The sequence below is a fragment of the Toxorhynchites rutilus genome, chromosome 2, assembly GCF_029784135.1.
Source record: "Toxorhynchites rutilus septentrionalis strain SRP chromosome 2, ASM2978413v1, whole genome shotgun sequence".
NCBI classification, from domain to species: Eukaryota; Metazoa; Arthropoda; class Insecta; order Diptera; family Culicidae; genus Toxorhynchites; species Toxorhynchites rutilus.
This window is the reverse complement of record NC_073745.1, coordinates 178880438-178905520: the sequence shown is the minus strand read 5'-3', so window position 1 is coordinate 178905520 and position 25083 is coordinate 178880438. Positions and strand designations below refer to the sequence as shown.

Genomic DNA, 25083 nt, shown 5'->3' with positions numbered 1-25083 from the left:
TTGGTGACCCCGCCGGTTCGTTAAAAGTGAATCGCGTCCGGAAATCACTCTATTTGACGTTTTTTAAAGGAAAATCGATAAAAATAATTCACCACGATCGTTTATAATTTTACCGATACAAAATGGTGGACGAAGTCGCAAGAGTAAATCAAACAGCAGCCGCTGTTTCTGTAAAGCTACCAGATTTTTGGGGAAATGATCCGGCTATGTGGTTTGCACGAACCGAAGCACAATTCGTTTTGGCCGGAGTCGTTGCTGATGACACAAAATATTACCACATCATCAGCAAAATTGATCAATCTGTAATCTGCCATATTGCTGATTTTGTGCAAAACCCTCCGGCAACCGAAAAATATAAAAAAGTGAAAGAGCGACTCATTTCCCGCTTCGAGATTTCTCCTCAAGGAAAATTGGAACGCTTACTAAATGCGTGTGATTTGGGAGATATGCGTTCGACACATCTACTGGCACGCATGCAGGAATTGGCAGCCGGACTGAATATAAATGAAAATATTATGAAAGTGCTCTTTCTCCAACGAATGCCAGAAAGAATTAAGCCGGTTTTGACGATCAGTGAGGATGCACTGTCGAAAATTGCAGAAATGGCAGATAAAATGCTGGAATCCTCAAACTCCGTCACAGTCGCCTCTACGTCTTCAATGGTGACTGAACCTGAGTTGAATACCATTCAAGATCAAATTGCCGCGCTCACAGCTGAAATTCGCTGTTTGAAAACAAGTGGGTTACGCAGCCGCTCATCGTCACGAACCCGTAAACCATCAAATGAAACCGTATGTTGGTACCATAGAAAATATGGTAGAAACGCACATCAGTGCCAAAAACCCTGTTCGTTCGTCAGTTGAAAAAACTAGATTTGTGTCCACTTGAAGCGGCAACAGTGGATGCACCTCCTGAAAGCCGCCGCCTACACATCTTCGACCGTACTAGTAACTGTCGTTTTTTGATAGACACCGGATCAGATGTCTCCATAATCCCTGCTATCAGAAAAGATCGTTTGAAAGGACCCACATCATTTTAACTTCATGCTGCAAACGGAACAATTATCAAGACCTATGACTCTCGATTTGTTACCACAGTTTTAGGCTTACGACGACGATTTTCTTGGAATTTCCTGGTAGCTGACACAAACACTGCTATCATTGGTGCCGATTTTCTAGCTTTCTTTGGTCTACTCGTTGACCTCAAAAATCACTGTTTGGTAGATAGTGAAACAAAACTTCACTCAATTGGTGGATTAATTACTGCTTGCGTGTATGGTGTAACAACAATCAGTGATGATCATCCTTTTCGTGATCTGTTGTTGGAATACCGCGAGATAACGCTACCATCAACGATGCGAGCTGCAGTGCAAGAACGTGAAGTGAAGCATCACATTGTTACGAAGAGCCCGTCTGTTGCTTCAAAAGCACGGAGATTAGCTCCGGATAAATTGGACGCTGCGAAGAAGAAATTTCAACTTATGTCCGAATTAGGCTTGTGTCGACCATCTAGTAGCCCATGGGCAAGTCCGTTACATTGTGTACCGAAGAAAAATGGACAGTGGCGTTTTGTAGGCGACTATCGTGCGTTAAATAAAGTAACCGTCCCAGATCGTTACCCTGTGCCACACATTCACGATTTGTTAAATACATTCCAGGGTAAGAGAATTTTCACCACGATCGATCTCGAACGAGCTTATCCCCCGATTAACGAAGACGATATCGAAAAAACTGCAGTTATCACGCCGTTTGGACTGTTCGAGTTTTTAACGATGCAAAATGGTTTATGCAATGCTTCGCAAACATTTCAACGGTTTATGCATCGGGTATTTGGAGATCTGGATTTCGTCATCACTTTCATCGATGTTATATGCATTGCTTCGACTTCGGAGAAAGAACACCGGGATCACGTACGTATCGTTTTCGAACGCTTGAGAGAAAATGGCCTTGTTATAAACCTTGCGAAATGTCGTTTCGCACAACCTCAGGTGGAATTTCTCGGATACATTATCCGTAGTGATGGGATTATGCCTCTTCCGGATCGCGTAGAAACCATTATGAGATTCGAGCAGCCTTCAACTGTGAAACAACTCCGTCGTTTCCTCGCTCTCGTGAACGGTTACAAACGATTCATTCCTCAAGCTAGTGATCAGCAAGCAGATCTCCGTGCGATGGTACCAGGAAATAAAAAAAATGATAATCGAAAACTGATTTGGACAAATGCTGGAAAAGAATCATTCGAACTTTGCAAGAAGGCTCTTTCTGATGCCGTGTTGTTGCATTATCCCGACTCAACCAAACCAATGGCGCTAATGGTGGACGCTTCAAATACTGCAGCTGGTGCCGTATTGCAGCAGTTCTCGAACGGGGGCTGGAAGCCATTGGGCTTCTATTAGGCTAAGTTTTCGTCTGCACAGCAAAAGTACTCCACTTTCGGAAGAGAACTAACGGCAATGAAAATGGCGGTACAATACTTTCGACATCTTTTGGAAGGACGCACATTCACTATTTATACCGATCATCATCCGTTGACTCACGCCTTATCACCCAACTCCTCCGCACGACTACCACATGAAGACCGTTATCTGCAATTTATTTCACAATTCACAAGTGATATTCGTCATATCAGTGGTAAGGACAATGTGGTCGCTGACGTATTATCACGAGTGGAGTCAGTGGATTCTGTGTCGTCATCGATTAACTTCAGTGCTGTTGCAGCAGACCAAATAAATGACGTCGAAATGCGAAAATTATTACTGTCGTCGTCACTAAAACTTGAAAAGCGAATCCTTCCCGCTTGTACAATTCCAATTTATTGCGACGTGTCGATTGAAGGTAGAGTTCGACCTTATATTCCGCCACAACATTGTCAAACTGTGTTGAACGTTGTCCACGGATTAGCACATCCTGGAGCTCGTGCTACTCGTAAACTGCTTGCCGACCGATTTGTTTGGAAAGAAATGAACAAAGATGTGAAGAATTTCGTTAAGCATTGTATCGATTGCCAACGTTCAAAGGTTTGGCGACATACTATGGCGCCAATTGGAGTATTTGACCTTCCCAAATCACGTTTTTGTCACGTTCATGTTGATATTGTTGGTCCGCTTCCACCTTCAAATAGTTTCCGCTACTTAGTTACTATGGTTGATAGATTCTCTCGTTGGCCAGAAGCAGTACCCATCACGGACATTACGGCGGAGATGGTGGCTAAAGTGTTTATGTCTTCGTGGGTAGCACGCTTTGGGGTACCGCATCGCATCACTACTGATCAAGGCAGGCAATTTGAGTCAATTCTTTTCGGCGAACTTAACAGAATTATGGGAACGGAGCATTTATGAACGACTGCTTATCACCCACAGTTCAACGGTTTGGTGGAGCGCTTTCACAGAACTCTCAAATCTGCTCTTATGTGCGTAGATGCGAAACACTGGTCGGATAGGCTCCCATTGGTACTTTTGGGAATTCGGGCAGCACTGAAGGAAGATTTTAACTGTTCTGCAGCAGAGCTAGTTTACGGCCAACAATTACGCATACCTGGCGAGTTCTTCGACGAACCTGGGAAACAACTGAATCGTAGTGATTATGCTCAGCAGCTGCATCAGATTTTTGATAATCTGAAACCAAGTTCGAAAACTCATCACGCTAAACAGAAGATATTCAAACAACAAGCACTTCAGGATTGTAAATATGCATTCGTACGGATTGACCTGGTAAAAAAATCCTTAGGAACGAAGGACCGTTCAAGATCTTAGATAGAGGTGACAAGTTTTTCGATTTATTGGTGGCAGGGAAACATCAACGAATATCAATCGATCGAATCAAGGCTGCATTTGTATTAGAAGAGAATGACAACAAAAAAGTGAATGAAGACGTTAAAACTAAAGTGACACCATCTGGTCATCGTATACGATTTTTGGTGTAACTGGAGGGGGTACTGTGGAGACACGCTCGAATTGATTAGCCCCTCGCACCAAGTATACACGCCAGAGCTTGGAAATATTGAGCTTGTTAAGCAACATTGAAAATATATTTTTATCAGTGTAACGCGTTTATTTTGCTTGTCGATGCTACTGTCATTCATTCGACGGCAAACAAATTTACAACTGTGTTCATTCATATTCATTCTGTGCTCTCTGAGCTTTCCTTAAAGCTCGAGTCATGAGAATTCATTCACATTCATTCATTGCCATTGAATTGTCATGAATGTTCTGACTGTTCATTTTCAATATCCCGATATGTGCGTGATTTTCTCATTAAGTCAGTGCCTTGCTTATTCAGTTGTTTTTGAAGTTACTCCGAGAGGGCAACGCCAATCGGTGGCGCAAGCGGAAATACCAACAAAAGAGCAAGATCTGCATGCACACTCACAGCTAAGGATTGCTTAGGCTTGGACGGCGAGGGGGCATTCTGCAGAATCGATCCAAGGAGCGAATGCAAACTATGTCAGCCAAAGCTAGATGTTGGCAATTTCATCCGCTAATCCTATAGCATAGTTTGATCCGTTTGCAAAAGGAAGCTCGAAATATTCCCATTGCGGTCGTGTCTTGGACACCACCATTTTATGTTCGTGTGTTCAGAATTAAAAAAAAAATTAAATGTTTGAAATTTGAGTCAAGACGGTATTTTTTACATCGGAATTCTTCTTTTGAAGCATTTCTGACAAGTGGATTTGGAACTGCATATTCACTATGTAAAATGAAAGCAATTTAACTGAGACGGAAACCTTGCATGCTTGAACAATTTAATTTATTGTCACTATTATGAGCATTCTGTACTTTCTTATCTTCCTCAACGAATTTCTCCGTTTCGCCAGTGTCCGAGAACGATGCTGATAGTGAATGAACTAGTATGTTAATGTCAATGAATGACAAAACTAGGGATATTTTGTTTTGCTCACATTCCGTGAACGCAGAACGGAACGAAAAACAGAATGAAAAAAAAAATGGATGAATCAACTGTGAGTGGCTTGCTGTGATCGTGAGGTTTGGCGTTGGTTCATTTTCGGTATCCCGAATACAATGGTATAATGATCGAATGTGGCCGGAAATTCAGCTGAAAAGATTGATGTGATACAGATATTTCCAAGCACTGATACACGCACACACATACCATCATATATTTTAGGCAGTTAGTTTTTCAGACTGAGAAGTTTCAGTTAGCTTCCATCAGTCGACGCTAGAACAAGAGAATAAAGAATTGTAATAAAAAAAAAATTAGTGGGTTATATCTATGATATAACCGCAAGGTTCACGTGGAACTACCTTAGCTGAGCAATCATTCGTTTGTATTGATTAAATTCTTGATTGAATGAAATAGTTTCCAAATTCAATTGAGTTCAATATATTTGCTCTGTGAGTGAAAAAAATGAACAAATGCCGTGTAAAGTCAATTCATTTATTGTGATTGATTGTTCTTCGTTACAAGTAAATTTAATGACGGACCTTTTACGTTTGGTATGATGACTAGAACAAAATATATGTACGGAAGAATTATCAAACGTTTGATGAACCAGCCTAAGGCTGAAAATCTTTCCAATAAAGACAAAAAAAAAATTATCAAACGATTATTTTATTTTACATTTCCCTCTGAAGTTTACATCCCAAAAGTGTACATACTTCTCGAATCTCGAATTTGCTTGAAACTGGGAAGTTCATTCGCTTCTAGTGGCTGCACGATTTTCCCAGGTTCCTAAGTTTAGAAGATCATGTTAGGACAGACATATTCCACTCTGCACAAAGGCAAGCGAGGACAAAAGTACTCGCAGTTTGCATTTATTTGCAGAGCCGATTTCCCCAGAAACCACGGTTTTGAAGTCTGTGTTAGGGAAACACATTTCAATCGGAACAAAAATACCCCCGATTTGTATGAATTCGCAATGCCGATTTCCCCACGCTTCATGGATTTGAAGTCTGTGTTAGGGAAACACATTCCAGTCGGAACAAAAATACCCCCGACTTGCATGAATTTGAAATACCGATTTCTCCAGGCACCTTGGTTCAGAAATCTCTATTAGGGAACACATTTCGGTGGGAACAAAAGCTCCCCCTACTTTCGTGTGTTCTTTTTCTTCTTTTTGGCTTTAAGAGGGTTTAAACTTTTCAGTTCACTCGCCTCTAGACTCTTTCGTGTGCTTGCAATGCTGATTTCGCTGCTTGGTTTTAAAGTCTGTGTTAGGGAACATTTTTCGATGAGAACAAAAGTCCCCCTACTTTCATGTATTTGCAATGCCGATTTCCCCAAGGCTGCTTGGTTTTGATGGCTGTGTTAGGGAAACCGTAAATCGGGCCAATCAAAACGATGCAGTTAGGGCGTTTAGATAACGCCTAATATTTTACAGTTATTCAATTGTTTATCTAATGAAAAACAACATTTTATTAGTTGCGATAGATGCGTAGAAATATTCCCTATCAAGTGATGCAAACATCTCTCCTATCCAGTACAAAATGTTCGAGCTATAAGCATTCGAAATCTTTCATTTTTTCCTGCATGTTCTGTGTTTAGGTTTTCATTTTACCCTCCATATATTCCGGTTAGACGTAGTCCCACGTCAATAAAACGTTTTTCCTCACTCGCGACTCGAATCCCACAGGCTCAATAAACTCTATAACGCGAGCGTTGACAATTGCTGACGGATTCATTGCACATCGTAATTCCACAGGCTATCCTTAGATTAGTCGGCGAGTTGCAGGCGGTTTTGCTTCGATCGTGGTTTTCACAATATCTGATAAATGGTGTATTCGTGTTTGCATCTAATTTTAGTATAGTAGATCCGTAGATCCCGATTATTCGCGGGCTTGCCCGATCATTTCGTTGATAATTAAGGTTCTGCGATATTAGTAATATTCGTTATCCGCGATAATCTAATTCCATAACCGTATAATCGGTGTCTCATTCAGTGATAATGAAAGCCTAGAGGTTTATTTCTAATTCAATCAAATACATCTCTGTAGGGGAAATTAGGGTAAAACCGACACCTAGCTTGTGTTTCACTGACAGGAAACATGCGTCCTTACTCTTTGTAAAGGCCTCATCAGGGATGCCAGCTGATTTTTTCGAATGTCTTCAAATGGTACGAAAAAATGTCTTCAAATGTCTTCACAATCTTATTGAAGGAAACTAAAATTCATAACTTACTTTTGAACAAATTTCGATAGCTTATTCAATGTTTATTCTAATTGGCATTGTTAAATAGCGCATTTCATTAAACGTACCTTGAGGTGTTGAAGTTTATTTCAATAATAATAATATGCGTACAAAGAATATATTGGGTTGAAGTAAATAAAATGTTGTATATTGTCAATATATGGCAACACTTAAATATATCTTGTGTTGTACTTATCGGATCATACTATACGACTATTTAAAGAGGACAATCTGTGCTACAAGTGTCGTTTTGACAGTGTTGTGATTGTCCTTTTCAGTCTCAAGTTATAGAACGTCAAAGATGGAGTCCACCAAGCAAGAAATTCGCCATATTTCACGAAAAAATTCGTGTAGTATACTGTAACGATTCGTATAGCACAGCGTTGGTTTGATCGATTACGTTCTGGTGTAGTGGCTGTCGAAGATACACCAATCGTCGCAATCGTCGTGGAAACCGATAAAATTGTTGAATTCATCCAAGTAGACCGGCATGTGAGCACTCGCTCGATTGGCCAGGAACTGGGTATAGACCATAAAACCGTTTGGAACTATTTGCAAAAGATTGGATTCCAGAAAAAGGTGGATGTAAGGGTGCCACACGAGTTGACGCAAAAAAATCTTTTAGACCGAATCAACGCCTGCGATGCGCTGCTGAAACGGAACGAACTCGATCCATTTTTGAATAAGATGATGACTGGTGATGAAAAGTGGATCACGTACGGCAACCTGAAGCGAAAAAAGTCGTGGTCGAAGCGCGGTGAGCCGGCCCAAACCGTCGCCAAGCCCGGATTGACGGCCAGGAAGGTTTTGCTGCGTGTTTGGTGGAATTGGAAGGGAATCATCCACTATGAGCTGCTCAACTATGGCCAGACGCTCAACTCGGTTCTCTACTGTGAACAGTTTGACCGTTTGAAGCAGGCGATTAACCAGAAGCGGCCAGAAATGATCAATAGGAATGGTGTTGTTTTCCACCAGGACAACGCTCGGCCTCACACATCTTTGATGACCCGCCAGAAGCTACGGAAGCTCGGATGGGATATCCTATTGCACCCACCGTAAAGTCCGGACCTGGCTCCAAGTGATTATCATCTCTTCCGGTCCATGCAAAACGCTCTTGGTGATACTAAGTTGGCCTCAAAAGAGGCTTGCGAAAACTGACTGTCTGAGTTTCTTGCAAATAAGGAGGGGAGGGGGGGGGGATTTATAAGGGGGGGATAATGAAGTTGCCTTCTAAATGGCAACAAGTTTGCGAACAAAACGGCGCATATTTGACTTAAATTGGATAATTTTAAGTATGTTAAATATAGCGTCAAATTTCGATCAGAAATACGACATTTATTTTTCCCCAACCCTATATTTCGCAACTGCGAACTAAACAAAAGTTTAGAAATGATAATTAGCTTGATATACCATTGATTGAGTGGGAGGCGATCTGGCGTAGTGGTAACATCCATGCCTCTCACGCTAAAGGTCACGAGTTCAATTCTCACTCCCGACATTCTTCCAAAAATGGAAGTAAAAAGTGACGAACCAGCCAAATGAGTTGAAAGTCACTATAATACAGATATAAAAAAAAAAAAAAAAAAAAAAAAAAAAAATAGATTGAGTAAATATCGCTCCAGTTTTCCACAAAAACTGAACTGTGATAACTCAATTTGTTTATTTTAGGTTTGAAGTTTGGTTATAACTCAAACCATATCCTTAAAACTAATTATTGAAACGGTAAGTAATTGGAAAACCTTTCGATTTGTGAAGCACTCGTTTGAAAAATCTAGTTAAATTTATTGTACAGTATAGGCCCCAAAAAATGTCACGATCAATCGAATTCTCGAGTGCAAATGAACCAATATCTTCTAGAAGCAATGTGTATTCAGATCGCTTGAAGTTCTCCAGAATTTGCAGAAGTAAAATTCGCTTTTTTGTTGAGTTCATTCTATATACTTTTGGATTTTCTGTTTGGAAAAGTTAGAAAAAAGTGAGTGAATGACCCCGAGACAAAAGTCTCCGTTGATAACTAAGAACAAAAGTAAACAATTGACACTAAGACAAAATCCCTACTTCTTTCGACGATATTTTCAACCAATAGTTAGAATTTTACGGAAATAATATCTCTCAATAATTCACATACGCTGTCATACTGAAATGTCTTCAAAATGAAGACATGTCTTCGAACCTGGCATCTCTGAGCCTCATGTTCATATTTGGATTACAAAACGGCAGAGCTGTATTGATAAAATTAGCAACTATCCCCCCTCATTCCTCTTAAATTGTCCTCATAGTATATAGGTAGCCCTTTAATACTAGCCTAATACTTTGAAATTATTCTAATATGTTTTCATTTGTTTCTCTAAAGGTGCGGTTTTACCCAGATAGGATGTCGGTCTCACCCCCATCCCCATCAATTTTTGTATTCTGTTAAAATTCGAGCTCTTCTCAAAAAAGCCTCCAACCAATCTGGCATCGTCACATACAGGAACATTGCCTCAAGGTACCCCTGTCTTCCGCAACTCATGAATACGCTGAACAACAACATGCAGTGAGAAGCGAGAACTTCTCTAATGTGAACATTCAACTTTTGATTTATTACCAGAACGTCGGAGGTATGAATAGTTCCATCGCCGATTACTATCTTGCCTGTTCCGATGCCTCTTATGATGTTTACGCCTTCACTGAAACGTGGCTCAGCAATAGTACACTATCACAACAAATTTCTGGCTCTTCGTACACGGTTTACCGTTCAGATAGGTCCTCTGAGAATAGTAGTAAGCTCTCCGGTGGCGGAGTCATGCTGGCCATCAACTCCAAGATCGTGAATTATTCCCACCTGATGGTCGAACTGTGCAACAAATTTGAGTAGTTCTTCATTCGAACATTCGTTCAATATACGTTGGTGTAGTTTACATTCCTCCTGATCGCACTAATGATGCAGCGGTGATAGATCAGCATGTTTCTTCACTTCGATGGATAACACAGCAAATGAAATTTGTTGACTACGTCCTCTTGTTTGGATATTTCAATTTGCCCGGTATCAGCTGGTCTTTATGCTCAGCCAACTATTTGTATCCTGTTTATTCGCGTTCGACTATGACTTGTTTAAGCGAGCGTCTACTAGATAGTTTCAGTACGGCCGGCTTGTACCAAAAGAACGAAATTCTCAATGATAATAATCGCATCCTCGATTTATGCCTAATAAGTTCAGAGATCTGAAAGAATCTGGACTGCCCGTCGAGATGAAACGTGACAACGTCGAAGCATCAAACAGGGAAAGTGTTTGTGAGTTGTTCAAGGATCAGTTCAACAGTGTCTTCGTTAGCGAATGGCTCGGTGACGATCAAGTTTCTGCATCTGTCAGTAATGTTCCCTGCCTCTCATCTGTCGGAACCTCTCCTGAAATAAACGCTACGGTTGTACAAGGTCCTTCTGCAAATTTAAAAAATTATAGGAGGTTGTGTCCAAGATACGACCGCATTGTTGACGTAGAACTACGCTGTTATTTTATATAAGTCGCTTGTTTATACCTTCGGATATTATAATGCTTTATCGACTTAACGACTGGTTCGCTATAACGTCAGTTTAATGCATTGATGCATTCTCAAAGGCATCAACGAAGCCCCTATGATGACGGAAAACAAACAATGTTAACTGCTTGGAAAAAGACTGAATTGTTCCACACAGCTTGTACTCTGCTGTAACACCCATCGATGCGAATTCGCCGATGAGTTTGTCAAGAGCGACCGCCTTCCCCACCAGCGGGGGGAGCTAGATTTTGGTTGCTGCCTGGGTAACGGCGTTTACATTTTCGACCGACGCGCCGAAATCGCCTACTTCGCTGTTGTTCGATGCGATGTCACACTCTCGAAGGCTCGGTTCAGTGCGAGCGCTTTTCACTGCAGCAACATCGCGTGCATCAGATGACGCTTGCCTCGATTTTTTTGACGTGGGACTACGTCTAACCGGAATATATGGAGGGTAAAATGAAAACCTAAACACAGAACATGCAGGAAAAAATGAAAGATTTCGAATGCTTATAGCTCGAACATTTCGTACTGGATAGGAGAGATGTTTGCATCACTTGATAGGGAATATTTCTACGCATCTATCGCAACTAACAAAATGTTGTTTTTCATTAGATAAACAATTGAATAACTGTAAAATATTAGGCGTTATCTAAACGCCCTAACTGCATCGTTTTGATTGGCCCGATTTACGGTTTCCCTAACACAGCCATCAAAACCAAGCAGCCTTGGGGAAATCGGCATTGCAAATACATGAAAGTAGGGGGACTTTTGTTCTCATCGAAAAATGTTCCCTAACACAGACTTTAAAACCAAGCAGCGAAATCAGCATTGCAAGCACACGAAAGAGCCTAGAGGCGAGTGAACTGAAAAGTTTAAACCCTCTTAAAGCCAAAAAGAAGAAAAAGAACACACGAAAGTAGGGGGAGCTTTTGTTCCCACCGAAATGTGTTCCCTAATAGAGATTTCTAAACCAAGGTGCCTGGAGAAATCGGTATTTCAAATTCATGCAAGTCGGGGGTATTTTTGTTCCGACTGGAATGTGTTTCCCTAACACAGACTTCAAATCCATGAAGCGTGGGGAAATCGGCATTGCGAATTCATACAAATCGGGGGTATTTTTGTTCCGATTGAAATGTGTTTCCATAACACAGACTTCAAAACCGAGGTTTCTGGGGAAATCGGCTCTGCAAATAAATGCAAACTGCGAGTACTTTTGTCCTCGCTTGCCTTTGTGCAGAGTGGAATATGTCTGTCCTAACATGATCTTCTAAACTTAGGAACCTGGGAAAATCGTGCAGCCGCTAGAAGCGAATGAACTTCCCAGTTTCAAGCAAATTCGAGATTCGAGAAGTATGTACACTTTTGGGATGTAAACTTCAGAGGGAAATGTAAAATAAAATAATCGTTTGATAATTTTTTTTGTCTTTATTGGAAAGATTTTCAGCCTTAGGCTGGTTCATCAAACGTTTGATAATTCTTCCGTACATATATTTTGTTCTAGTCATCATACCAAACGTAAAAGGTCCGTCATTAAATTTACTTGTAACGAAGAACAATCAATCACAATAAATTAATTTACTTTACACGGCATTTGTTCATTTTTTTCACTCACAGAGCAAATATATTGAACTCAATTGAATTTGGAAACTGTTTCATTCAATCAAGAATTTAATCAATACAAACGAATGATTGCTCAGCTAAGGTAGTTCCACGTGAACCTTGCGGTTATATCATAGATATAACTAATTTTTTTGCTCCTGGCAATGCGTTCGTTTTTTGCAGGGCTCGAGCCTGCCTTCCTCTTCTTCTTGCTCATCACACACAATGCGAAGCGTCCAATTTATGACGCGGAAAGAAAAACACACGATACGAAAAACGAACAGAAAAACCAAACGTTGATATCCAAGTTGGATTACCACTGGTGGGGTCCAATCTTAGATCGAAGCGCAGCGAAAGCAAAGTGAACTGGATTGCTCAACAGTCCGATGCCGAATGAAAATTTGCCTCAGCGAGATCCACTGTTTATACTCTAGGCAAGTATTCCGTCGATAAGTATTTGGTCGTCGATTAGTTGCTCGTTATTGACAGCTCTGTTCGGGAAAGCACGCAAATGGACAAAACAAATGTATGGGAAAAATGAAACGCTTAAATTTTTCATGAATTTTAACCATTTACAAACCAGAGGATTCTAATGTATAGCATATTAAACAAATCTTAGGGAATTTTCGATTCGTTATGTGGAACTTTTCCGAGTGCATGGAAGAAGTCATTTGTGTTCCCAGTCTTCAAAAAAGGCTGCAAAAAAGATGTAAAAAATTATAGAGGAATCGCCTGCCTATGCGCCATCTCGAAGGTTTTCGAAATTATCATCCTGGATTTTATGCCTCATGCTTGCAACAATTACGTCGCTGAAGAACAACATGGATTCATGGCAAAACGATCAACTTCAACTAACCTCGTCCTTTACACATCATGTATTGCTCGTTCTCTAGAATCGCGACAGCAGATCGATGCAATATATACTGATTTTTCAGCGGCTTTTGACAAAATCGCAGTAGCTAAACTTGAACGACTGGGGTTTCACGGCCCCTCTCTTAGCTGGTTACGTTCTTACCTCGTTGTGATACTTCGAATAAATAACGCCGTTTTATTATTTAATTAAATGTATTTTTATTCAACACTCCAGAACAACATCCGATCTCTAATGAAATTCCAACTAATAATGACATCTCGGTACAGGCCCGCATCTAGGAACACTGAAGATAGTAGCATATGAATGTCAGGCCCACACTAAGGTACCACATCTCCCCTTTTATATAAATGTATATTACGGTACGTAATCTGCAAATCTAGAAGGCTTCTTCGTAGCACGTTGCTGTCGTTTTTTAGGAAGTGAATTAGACTCATCATTTTGATTCAACCCGATGTTAAACCCATTGAATTCACCATCTGAATTGGAAGATTCTGGCAAAAACTCGGGTGATGGATTATTGTGATTCTCGTTGACTTCCTCAGATGTTGGATTCGTTTCCGTTAATCCTTCCGCATTCTCAGACACCTTTTTCAGATGAGATATATTGCGATCGTACGACTTGCCAGTTGCTGGATCTTCAATGGTAACACGCGGTCCAGAGCGATGCATCACAACGTACTCCTTTGGATTGAACGTCGTTGATAACTTATTACCAGGCAAAAGGTTCTGCATAAGCACAGTATCGCCTGTTGCGAGTGAATATTTTCTAGCATGGCGCCGCATGTCTTCTGATTGTTTTCCTATATCCTTCAAAACCAGATCCCTGTCACGAGCTTCACTGCTGATGGGCATTGTCTCGATGTCATCCAGTGTGGGTATTTTGGATCTAATGGTTCTACCATATAGCAGTTCCGTCGGAGTTTTCCCCGTGATCGAATGCGGCGTGGTGTAATACATCAGCAAATATTCACGGAGATCCCGCCGCCAATCCCTGCTTAGAGCATGGCTGATCTGAAGGCGTTTCAATAGGGAGCGATTTTGACGCTCAACCAATCCATTTTCTTGTGGCCAATATGGAGTTGAGTGTCTGAGGGTAATTCCTTTAATTTTGGTGTACTCATCTAATTCAGTTCCAACAAATTGCTTCGCGTTATCTAAAGTGATTGTTTGTGGATAACCGAGTCGACTAAATATTCGGTCAAGTCTTTCGACGGTTTCTTTCGCAGTTATTTTGGCCATCGTCTCCACCTCCTTGTAACGGCTGTAGTAATCGATAATCACAAGTAAATAGGTTCCACAAGGTAATGGGCCGAGAAAATCTACGGCTACCTCAATCCATGGCTTTGAAGGCATCTCACGACGGCTCATTGGTTCTGGTTTATTAGGCAAACTCACCAGTCTGCATCCGTCACATGCTTTAACCTGTTTCTCTGCATCCCGGTCCATTCCAGGCCACCAAACACGGTCACGCAGGCGTCGTTTCATCACTGATTCACCTGGGTGGCCCTCATGAGCCAAATCTAGCATGCGTTGTCTTAAACAATCTGGTACAACTAATTTATTTCCTCTGACTACTAGATCTCCGATGAATCCTAATTCGTTCTTGAAAGGAGTGAAAGGCTTAACTAGCTGTATATCCCAGTTTCCGGTATGTAGGCATTGCTTAACGGCTCCCAAAGTAGCGTCAGCGCTAGACCTCTCCTCAAGCAACTGAACATCGATCGCCGCTGATTCCAGAACTGCTAGCACCATAAACTTGCTTTCAGCGTCAAACTCTTTTGGCGGTTGTTCCTCAACCAATCTTGAAAATGGATCCGCCACATTATTGATGCCTTTACGATATTTAACTACAAATGAAAACGACTGGAGCCTAAGCACCCATCGTTCAATCCGCGAGCATGGCCTGGACGTCGGTTTGAAAATTGCTTCTAATGGTTTGTGATCGGTTTCCAATTCAAACTTTCGCCCCAAGAGATATACGGAAAAACGCTCCACGGCCCAGACCAGCGCGAGAGCTTCTTTTTCGGTCTGACAATAACGTTTCTCTGTCGATGTGAGACTTTTACTGGCGTAGGCAATTGGTCGTGGATCATCATCGGTGGGTCCTTTGAACTGTAAAAGAACAGCTCCGAGCGCCACCGGTGAAGCATCAGCGATAACCCTGGTCCGCAAAGTGTTGTCGAAGAATCGCAAGTGTTGCACATTGCCTATCAGCTCCTTAAGCTTTTCGAAAGATGTTTGTTGTTTTTCACCCCAAATAAATTTGACTCCAGAATGAGTCAGTTCACGGAGTGGAGCAGTTATTGTCGCCAAATTCGGTAGGAACCGACCAATGTATGTCACCAACCCCAGGAAACTCCGAACTTCTTCCGAGGTGCTGGGAGCACGAAATTTTTGAAGACATTCAACCTTACTGTTCGAAGGGCAGATTCCGTCAGGAGATATAACATGTCCTAAGAATTCTAATTCCGAAACTTTGAACACGCATTTACCCTGATTTAACAGCATTCCATATTTGTTCAGCGTTGACAACACTGCGTCGAGTACTCTATCGTGTTCCTGTTCTGTGCTAGCAAATATCAGAATGTCGTCTATAAAATTAACCACATTTTTGCTAAAAGGACTCAGAATTTGTTCAAGGATTCTTTGAAATAGCTCTGGTGCACAAGCTATACCGTACATCAGACGCTTATATCGAAAAAAGTCCCATGTGGGTTATAAAAGTTGTTATGTAACGACTTCCGTTTTCAAGCTCCACTTGATGAAACGCTTCTTTCACATCAAGCCGGCTAAACCACTTTGCAGATGTGAATCTTGGTAGGAAATCTTCGATTGTTGGCATTATGTGTCGTTCCCGCACAATGGCCATATTTGCTCTGCGCATGTCAACGCATAATCGAAGATCCCCGTTATCTTTAACCACTGTTACCAATGGAGATACCCACGGACTGCTACCTTCAACGCGCTCTATGATATCACTAGCCAACAGCGAATTCAATTTATCTTCAATTTTCGTCATGAGGGCGATGGGAGGCCGCCTTGGTGGTTGGCATACTGGTTGTACAAATTCATCGATCGGTACTTTAACCTGGATACCCTTAATTTTGGGAAATGGCTGAACTCCCGTGGTTTTTATTGCGTTAACTCCATGAGTACTCGGTAAACCGATAAAAAGGACGCCTAAGTCAGTGGCAGTGACTCGGCCTAATAAGCACTGTTGACCACCTTTGGCTACATAAAATGTAGCTATGGTTTCATGGATCTTGCCAATGTCATTTATGGATACAGTTGCGTCGAATTTTCCCAAAAGTGTCAACGGCTTCGCATTTTCACCATATGGTAGAAATACCTCGTCACAGTTCTTTGTTTGGTTCCATATCTTTGCCCCATTCGCTTTGATGTAGTTCCAAGATTGTTCATCCACTATGTTTTTCTTGCACCCAGAGTCCACGAGCACCTGCAGTACTACTCCACCCAGCTTGATTCTAATTAGCTCGCCTCCATCGCTGATACTAAACAGAAAGTTTTTACTTTCATTGTCATCTGATGTTCCTATCTCGTTCACTTGGTGTGACTTGAATCGTTTACCTTGCCATTTTGACTCTTGCTTTGGAAACTGTTTATGCTTCAGTGCAGGTAGAGATCGGCATTGCGCGGCAAAATGTCCGATTCGCTTACATTTTATACATTCCTTCAATCTTGCCGGGCAAGCAGAGTCATTTGCGAAGTGGCCGCTTCGACCGCATCGTGTGCATCCTTTATTCGTCATGTGTTTAACCTTATTCACGTTGGATAACGGTATGCAATCGGTATCACTAGAAAAACTTGTTCCTGGAAGACTAAACGATTTCGCTTGCTGTTTCACTGATTCATACGAGCTGACAATTTTGGTAACGTCGTCCAGTTTCAAAACATCTTTTTGCAGCAGCTGTTCCTTGAGATCGCTCGGAGCGTATAGAATCACCTTGTCAACCACGCTGATAGCCCGACTCTCTTCAGCATTACTACCAAAGTTACACTTCGCAGCTTGGTCTTGACATCGAAGCATAAACTTCCCTAGTGTTTCCTCTGTTTCTGGTTTCAGTGTCCAAAACATGTTTCGTTCAAAAGTTTCATGCTGTTTCGGCGAAAAATACTCGTCTAGCTTGTTTATTGCCACTGCGAATGGATCGATTGATTTCTCGGGGTCTTCCTGTACATCTGCTCCAGGAATAGAAGTAAAGATTTCTTGCAATTCTGGTCCAGCTTTGGCCAAAAAGATGTTCTTAATCCGTGTGCGATCAGTTTCTCCTGTCGCCGCGATTATGTAGTCAATATTTCTTTTATACTTGACCCATTCGTTCCGGACTAAATTTTGGGGAAACGATTTCAACTTAAATTGGGGAATATCCCACTTCTCCATCATCAACAGTTTTGTCCTAAAATAAATATAGTCCATGAAATTATACATTCAGATTCTGAGTGTATTTTACATACCAGCACAGTTAAACTTGCTTAAATTTTCCCTTTGGAAGTTACAGATGACCTTTGTCTTTCTTTATAGACTTTCCGTCTATACATGCTCTAAAGTGACGTGTCCGCCTCTGCGGTTTTGTTTTTTTTTTTTTTTTTTTGTTCGCCTCTGCGGTTTTGTTTTTTTTTTTGTTCGCCTCTGCGGTTTTGTTTTTTTTTTTTTTTGTTCGCCTCTGCGGTTTTGTTTTTTTTTTTTTTGTCCGCCTCTGCGGTTTCCTCAACCTGCCTTTGCAGATTTCAGCATCCGCCTTTGCGGTTTATTTGTCCGCTTCTGCGGTTTTCTCAATCTGCCTTTGCAGACTTCACCGTCTGCCTCTGCGGGATTTCCTCGCTATTCAAACTATCGCGATGGTAACGATGCGTCAATAGCAAATTTTCTCTTTTTTTTTTTTTTATGCTGCTGTTGTTACTCCTCGTCGCCACTGTGATACTTCGAATAAATAACGCCGTTTTATTATTTAATTAAATGTATTTTTATTCAACACTCCAGAACAACATCCGATCTCTAATGAAATTCCAACTAATAATGACATCTCGGTACAGGCCCGCATCTAGGAACACTGAAGATAGTAGCATATGAATGTCAGGCCCACACTAAGGTACCACACTCGTCAATCGTGAGATGTCGGTGAAAATAGGCGACATTATATCTACTCCTTTTCGTGTGTCATCTGGCGTTCCACAAGGGAGTCATCTCGGTCCGTATATTTTCTAGCTGTATCTCAATGACGTTAATTTACATTTGAGATGCTTCAAACTATCCTACGCAGACGACTTTAAGCTGTTCCTTCCTATGAAGTCTACTGAAGATGCAGAATTTCTACAACAGCAGCTAAATATTTTCGCGGAATAGTGCACAATCAATAGAATGGTTTTGAATCCTTCGAAATGTTCTGTTATTTCATTTACACGCAAGATCTTCCATTGTTCTCAAGTACTAGCTGCGCGGTGAAATTTTAAACCGTGTTTATGTTATCAAAGACCTTGGGATCATGTTATATACCAAGTTAACCTTTCGAGATCAAATCTTATACATCACATCTAAGGCGTCTAAAACTCTTGGTTTTATTTTTCGAGCAACAAAACATTTCGATGATGTACATTGCATGAAGGCTCTGTATTGTGCATTGGTTCGTTCGAGCCTCGAATATGCCTGTATAGTATGGTCTCCGTACTACAATAATAGTATCCAGCGAATTGAGTCGATTCAACGGAAATTCGTTCGTTTTGCCCTTCGAAAATTGCCGTGGAATGACCCATTGAATCTTCCTAGGTATGAAGAACATTGCCGGCTAATTGATTTACAATTATTAGCTTCAAGAAGAGAGATAACCAAGGCATTGGGCCTGATCACGAACATCACTGCCACGCACGCTTTCACGTCACTTACACTTCACCTCATCTTTTTGTATCTATCATCATTGTCACGGACAGTTACGTGTAAAGTGTTCATTCCCGTTTATAAGAGACATGTTGATTGCATAATGTCGGGTGTTTGAACGTTGTGTCGGTTGCATAATTTCGGACGTTTGAACGTTATGTAGGTAAAATTAATACAGTTAATACAGCAATATGAGATAATATTCAATTTAATTAATCGCATATTTTAGAATGACAAGTTTGCGATTATACCTCGATGATTAGTATGCTGAATCAAATGCTGACTCAAAAATGAGGAGGAATACTTGGTTGCTCGGGAATAATTCAGTTGTTGATCTAGAGATAAAACATGAGTATTATGTTTAATAATCAAAAAGACGGGTGGGTAATGTCGGGGACATAACCGGAGTGACGTAGGACTATACAAACGGAACAGCTTTTGTTAAATATATATTTTAAATATATTGTTTTATTTTCTTCTCCTACGTGAATACCTACCTATCTCCCTGAAAAATGGATTAGTTTACTGTTTACTCTTTATGAACATGTTGATGGTTCTGAAAAGAACCTTTAGTGTTGTGTTTTTGTTATCACTCGATATTCCCATCTTGTTCGGTTAAACCTTCCTGTTTAGCTATTGCGTTTGCCACTCGTCACAGCTTTCACAGTTGGAAAATTTCTTCCTATCCAGCTTGTACATGTTGTTCAGTAAATTACATTTAATGCGACGTGCCGGAGAAACACTTTGCCACTCACTGAAACTAATTGTTGCCTTGATGAGCGCCGAACCGAAGCTGCTCTGTTCTTGATGCGGGTTTTCTGATTGTCGTGAGCAGCTTTGCAAGCCAACTCGAGCACTCCGACGGCCGAAACTCTATAATCGCTGCTAGGAATATTGGTGCTCCGGCACCAATCCGTTCGGCCTAGTTACCCTTGCGGAGCAATCAGTGAATGCGACCAACAGGGAACTGGAGACCTGCACGGTTCGAGTGAGACTTTGCCTTTCCCTTAACTTGTCCTCCTTTGTTACGTCCACGATGCCGATGCCGTACAACCACACGGGTTTACGGTTTGAAAGAAAATAAGATATTTTTTTGGGGTCCGCGTGTTTTATACTCTAGCGGTACCCAGAGTCCACGAGCACCTGCAGTACTACTCCACCCAGCTTGATTCTAATTAGCTCGCCTCCATCGCTGATACTAAACAGAAAGTTTTTACTTTCATTGTCATCTGATGTTCCTATCTCGTTCACTTGGTGTGACTTGAATCGTTTACCTTGCCATTTTGACTCTTGCTTTGGAAACTGTTTATGCTTCAGTGCAGGTAGAGATCGGCATTGCGCGGCAAAATGTCCGATTCGCTTACATTTTATACATTCCTTCAATCTTGCCGGGCAAGCAGAGTCATTTGCGAAGTGGCCGCTTCGACCGCATCGTGTGCATCCTTTATTCGTCATGTGTTTAACCTTATTCACGTTGGATAACGGTATGCAATCGGTATCACTAGAAAAACTTGTTCCTGGAAGACTAAACGATTTCGCTTGCTGTTTCACTGATTCATACGAGCTGACAATTTTGGTAACGTCGTCCAGTTTCAAAACATCTTTTTGCAGCAGCTGTTCCTTGAGATCGCTCGGAGCGTATAGAATCACCTTGTCAACCACGCTGATAGCCCGACTCTCTTCAGCATTACTACCAAAGTTACACTTCGCAGCTTGGTCTTGACATCGAAGCATAAACTTCCCTAGTGTTTCCTCTGTTTCTGGTTTCAGTGTCCAAAACATGTTTCGTTCAAAAGTTTCATGCTGTTTCGGCGAAAAATACTCGTCTAGCTTGTTTATTGCCACTGCGAATGGATCGATTGATTTCTCGGGGTCTTCCTGTACATCTGCTCCAGGAATAGAAGTAAAGATTTCTTGCAATTCTGGTCCAGCTTTGGCCAAAAAGATGTTCTTAATCCGTGTGCGATCAGTTTCTCCTGTCGCCGCGATTATGTAGTCAATATTTCTTTTATACTTGACCCATTCGTTCCGGACTAAATTTTGGGGAAACGATTTCAACTTAAATTGGGGAATATCCCACTTCTCCATCATCAACAGTTTTGTCCTAAAATAAATATAGTCCATGAAATTATACATTCAGATTCTGAGTGTATTTTACATACCAGCACAGTTAAACTTGCTTAAATTTTCCCTTTGGAAGTTACAGATGACCTTTGTCTTTCTTTATAGACTTTCCGTCTATACATGCTCTAAAGTGACGTGTCCGCCTCTGCGGTTTTGTTTTTTTTTTTTTTTTTTTGTTCGCCTCTGCGGTTTTGTTTTTTTTTTTTGTTCGCCTCTGCGGTTTTGTTTTTTTTTTTTTTTGTTCGCCTCTGCGGTTTTGTTTTTTTTTTTTTTGTCCGCCTCTGCGGTTTCCTCAACCTGCCTTTGCAGATTTCAGCATCCGCCTTTGCGGTTTATTTGTCCGCTTCTGCGGTTTTCTCAATCTGCCTTTGCAGACTTCACCGTCTGCCTCTGCGGGATTTCCTCGCTATTCAAACTATCGCGATGGTAACGATGCGTCAATAGCAAATTTTCTCTTTTTTTTTTTTTTATGCTGCTGTTGTTACTCCTCGTCGCCACTGTGATACTTCGAATAAATAACGCCGTTTTATTATTTAATTAAATGTATTTTTATTCAACACTCCAGAACAACATCCGATCTCTAATGAAATTCCAACTAATAATGACATCTCGGTACAGGCCCGCATCTAGGAACACTGAAGATAGTAGCATATGAATGTCAGGCCCACACTAAGGTACCACACTCGTCAATCGTGAGATGTCGGTGAAAATAGGCGACATTATATCTACTCCTTTTCGTGTGTCATCTGGCGTTCCACAAGGGAGTCATCTCGGTCCGTATATTTTCTAGCTGTATCTCAATGACGTTAATTTACATTTGAGATGCTTCAAACTATCCTACGCAGACGACTTTAAGCTGTTCCTTCCTATGAAGTCTACTGAAGATGCAGAATTTCTACAACAGCAGCTAAATATTTTCGCGGAATAGTGCACAATCAATAGAATGGTTTTGAATCCTTCGAAATGTTCTGTTATTTCATTTACACGCAAGATCTTCCATTGTTCTCAAGTACTAGCTGCGCGGTGAAATTTTAAACCGTGTTTATGTTATCAAAGACCTTGGGATCATGTTATATACCAAGTTAACCTTTCGAGATCAAATCTTATACATCACATCTAAGGCGTCTAAAACTCTTGGTTTTATTTTTCGAGCAACAAAACATTTCGATGATGTACATTGCATGAAGGCTCTGTATTGTGCATTGGTTCGTTCGAGCCTCGAATATGCCTGTATAGTATGGTCTCCGTACTACAATAATAGTATCCAGCGAATTGAGTCGATTCAACGGAAATTCGTTCGTTTTGCCCTTCGAAAATTGCCGTGGAATGACCCATTGAATCTTCCTAGGTATGAAGAACATTGCCGGCTAATTGATTTACAATTATTAGCTTCAAGAAGAGAGATAACCAAGGCATTGGGCCTGATCACGAACATCACTGCCACGCACGCTTTCACGTCACTTACACTTCACCTCATCTTTTTGTATCTATCATCATTGTCACGGACAGTTACGTGTAAAGTGTTCATTCCCGTTTATAAGAGACATGTTGATTGCATAATGTCGGGTGTTTGAACGTTGTGTCGGTTGCATAATTTCGGACGTTTGAACGTTATGTAGGTAAAATTAATACAGTTAATACAGCAATATGAGATAATATTCAATTTAATTAATCGCATATTTTAGAATGACAAGTTTGCGATTATACCTCGATGATTAGTATGCTGAATCAAATGCTGACTCAAAAATGAGGAGGAATACTTGGTTGCTCGGGAATAATTCAGTTGTTGATCTAGAGATAAAACATGAGTATTATGTTTAATAATCAAAAAGACGGGTGGGTAATGTCGGGGACATAACCGGAGTGACGTAGGACTATACAAACGGAACAGCTTTTGTTAAATATATATTTTAAATATATTGTTTTATTTTCTTCTCCTACGTGAATACCTACCTATCTCCCTGAAAAATGGATTAGTTTACTGTTTACTCTTTATGAACATGTTGATGGTTCTGAAAAGAACCTTTAGTGTTGTGTTTTTGTTATCACTCGATATTCCCATCTTGTTCGGTTAAACCTTCCTGTTTAGCTATTGCGTTTGCCACTCGTCACAGCTTTCACAGTTGGAAAATTTCTTCCTATCCAGCTTGTACATGTTGTTCAGTAAATTACATTTAATGCGACGTGCCGGAGAAACACTTTGCCACTCACTGAAACTAATTGTTGCCTTGATGAGCGCCGAACCGAAGCTGCTCTGTTCTTGATGCGGGTTTTCTGATTGTCGTGAGCAGCTTTGCAAGCCAACTCGAGCACTCCGACGGCCGAAACTCTATAATCGCTGCTAGGAATATTGGTGCTCCGGCACCAATCCGTTCGGCCTAGTTACCCTTGCGGAGCAATCAGTGAATGCGACCAACAGGGAACTGGAGACCTGCACGGTTCGAGTGAGACTTTGCCTTTCCCTTAACTTGTCCTCCTTTGTTACGTCCACGATGCCGATGCCGTACAACCACACGGGTTTACGGTTTGAAAGAAAATAAGATATTTTTTTGGGGTCCGCGTGTTTTATACTCTAGCGGTACACACTCACAGAATAGAGACAAATCGGCAGACTCAGCCAGAGGGGCGAGTCCAACGAGACGAACGAATGAGCGTTAAAAGGATAATTTGGATCTCTATGTTTACAAAAATGTCCAACTAAATAAGTCGCATTACATGTCCGTCCAATTAGCTAACTGTCGAACTAATTGTAAATTGCTGTACTTTCAATCTGGAAACTATTTAAGAATTGATGAAAATTGAATAATCAGGAAAGTCCCCAACTATCAATAAGCTCAGAACAACTGCCAAATTCACATACTCATCAGATCCTGGCAAACAAATTATGAAAAAATCAATTTGTGTTTTATTATTATTTTGGATAATGTTTTAGAAAGCATTGAACTGTATTTCGTAAACTCTTTTTTGGAAGGTTTAATGGCCCTGAAAAGCGCCTTGTTTTATGGAATGGTTCCAATTTAGACAACTTAGTACTCGTGGTTTTGAAAAAAAAACCATTTCGAATGCCCTCGATGCCGCCTTGTTCTGGATTTGCCACCAACGCAGTTTGTATAAAGAACAAACTTTTTTCTTCTGGTACCTGATGCCGTTTTGCGATTGCGTTTGCCACTCGCCACTCGCTGCAACTGCCTGTTGTCTTGATGTCCACCGAACCAAATGTGTTCTGTTCCGAATGCGGGTTTTCTTATCGTCGCGAGCAGCTTTGCCAGCTAACTCGATCACTTCGGCGGCCGAAACTAAACACGGTTCGAGCGGGATTTTGCCTTTCCCTTCATTTTTCCTCCTTTACCATGTCCAGACATGGCTGCTTGGGTTGGTTTGTTGATGTGTTGTGATGCGAACCGATGTGGTGTACGGTTTGAATGAGAGTGATCGTTACGGAAGGAAGGAAGGTCTTGAATTATAGAGACTTTAAACTTTTGCAGTTCATTCGTCTCTAGCCTTGAGAAAAGCCCTTTGAAAACTCTACTCTATTCTACTTCAGCGCTACCACCTCCGCCCTCTTGCCTTGAGAAAGGCACTCGATCCCTCGCCGTCCAGCAACGATGTTGTCCAGTCGGTGTCCACACAAAGAATGATCGTTACGGAAGGAAGGAAGGTCTTGAATTATAGAGACTTTAAACTTTTGCAGTTCATTCGTCTCTAGCCTTGAGAAAGGCCTTTTGAAAACTCTACTCTACTCTATTACTCTACTCCAGCGCTACCACCTCCGCCCTCTTGCCTTGAGAAAGGCACTCGATCCCTCGCCGTCCAGCTCGTCCAGCAACGATGTTGTCCAGTCGGTGTCCACACAAAGAATGATCGTTACGGCAGCGGAGCGGGGATGTTTAAGCTGACTGGCTGGCTCGAGAATTACGCATGTGTGAGACTGCG

The 25083-nt window shown here is 41.2% G+C and overlaps 2 protein-coding genes across 2 annotated transcripts in view; one reads left to right on the top strand and one right to left on the bottom strand.

Annotated features, from left to right (window-relative positions):
- Positions 1-25083, top strand: part of LOC129770000 (programmed cell death 6-interacting protein) — a 50645-nt gene that overhangs the window by 1920 nt on the left and 23642 nt on the right. The gene's annotated exons all lie outside the window — the stretch shown is intronic.
- On the bottom strand, positions 14066-17761 carry LOC129770001 (uncharacterized). The gene is made up of 2 exons (XM_055772573.1): positions 17610-17761; positions 14066-17551 (listed from the first exon to the last, which is right to left on the bottom strand). Exon 2 carries the CDS (start codon positions 17536-17538, stop codon positions 15823-15825), a length of 1716 nt encoding a protein of 571 aa, XP_055628548.1. The 5' UTR covers positions 17539-17551; positions 17610-17761; the 3' UTR covers positions 14066-15822.

Bases quoted from the DNA above. Each gene is read 5' to 3' on its own strand.
- LOC129770001 (XM_055772573.1), bottom strand. From the start codon at position 17,538: ATGATGGAGAAGTGGGATATTCCCCAATTTAAGTTGAAATCGTTTCCC.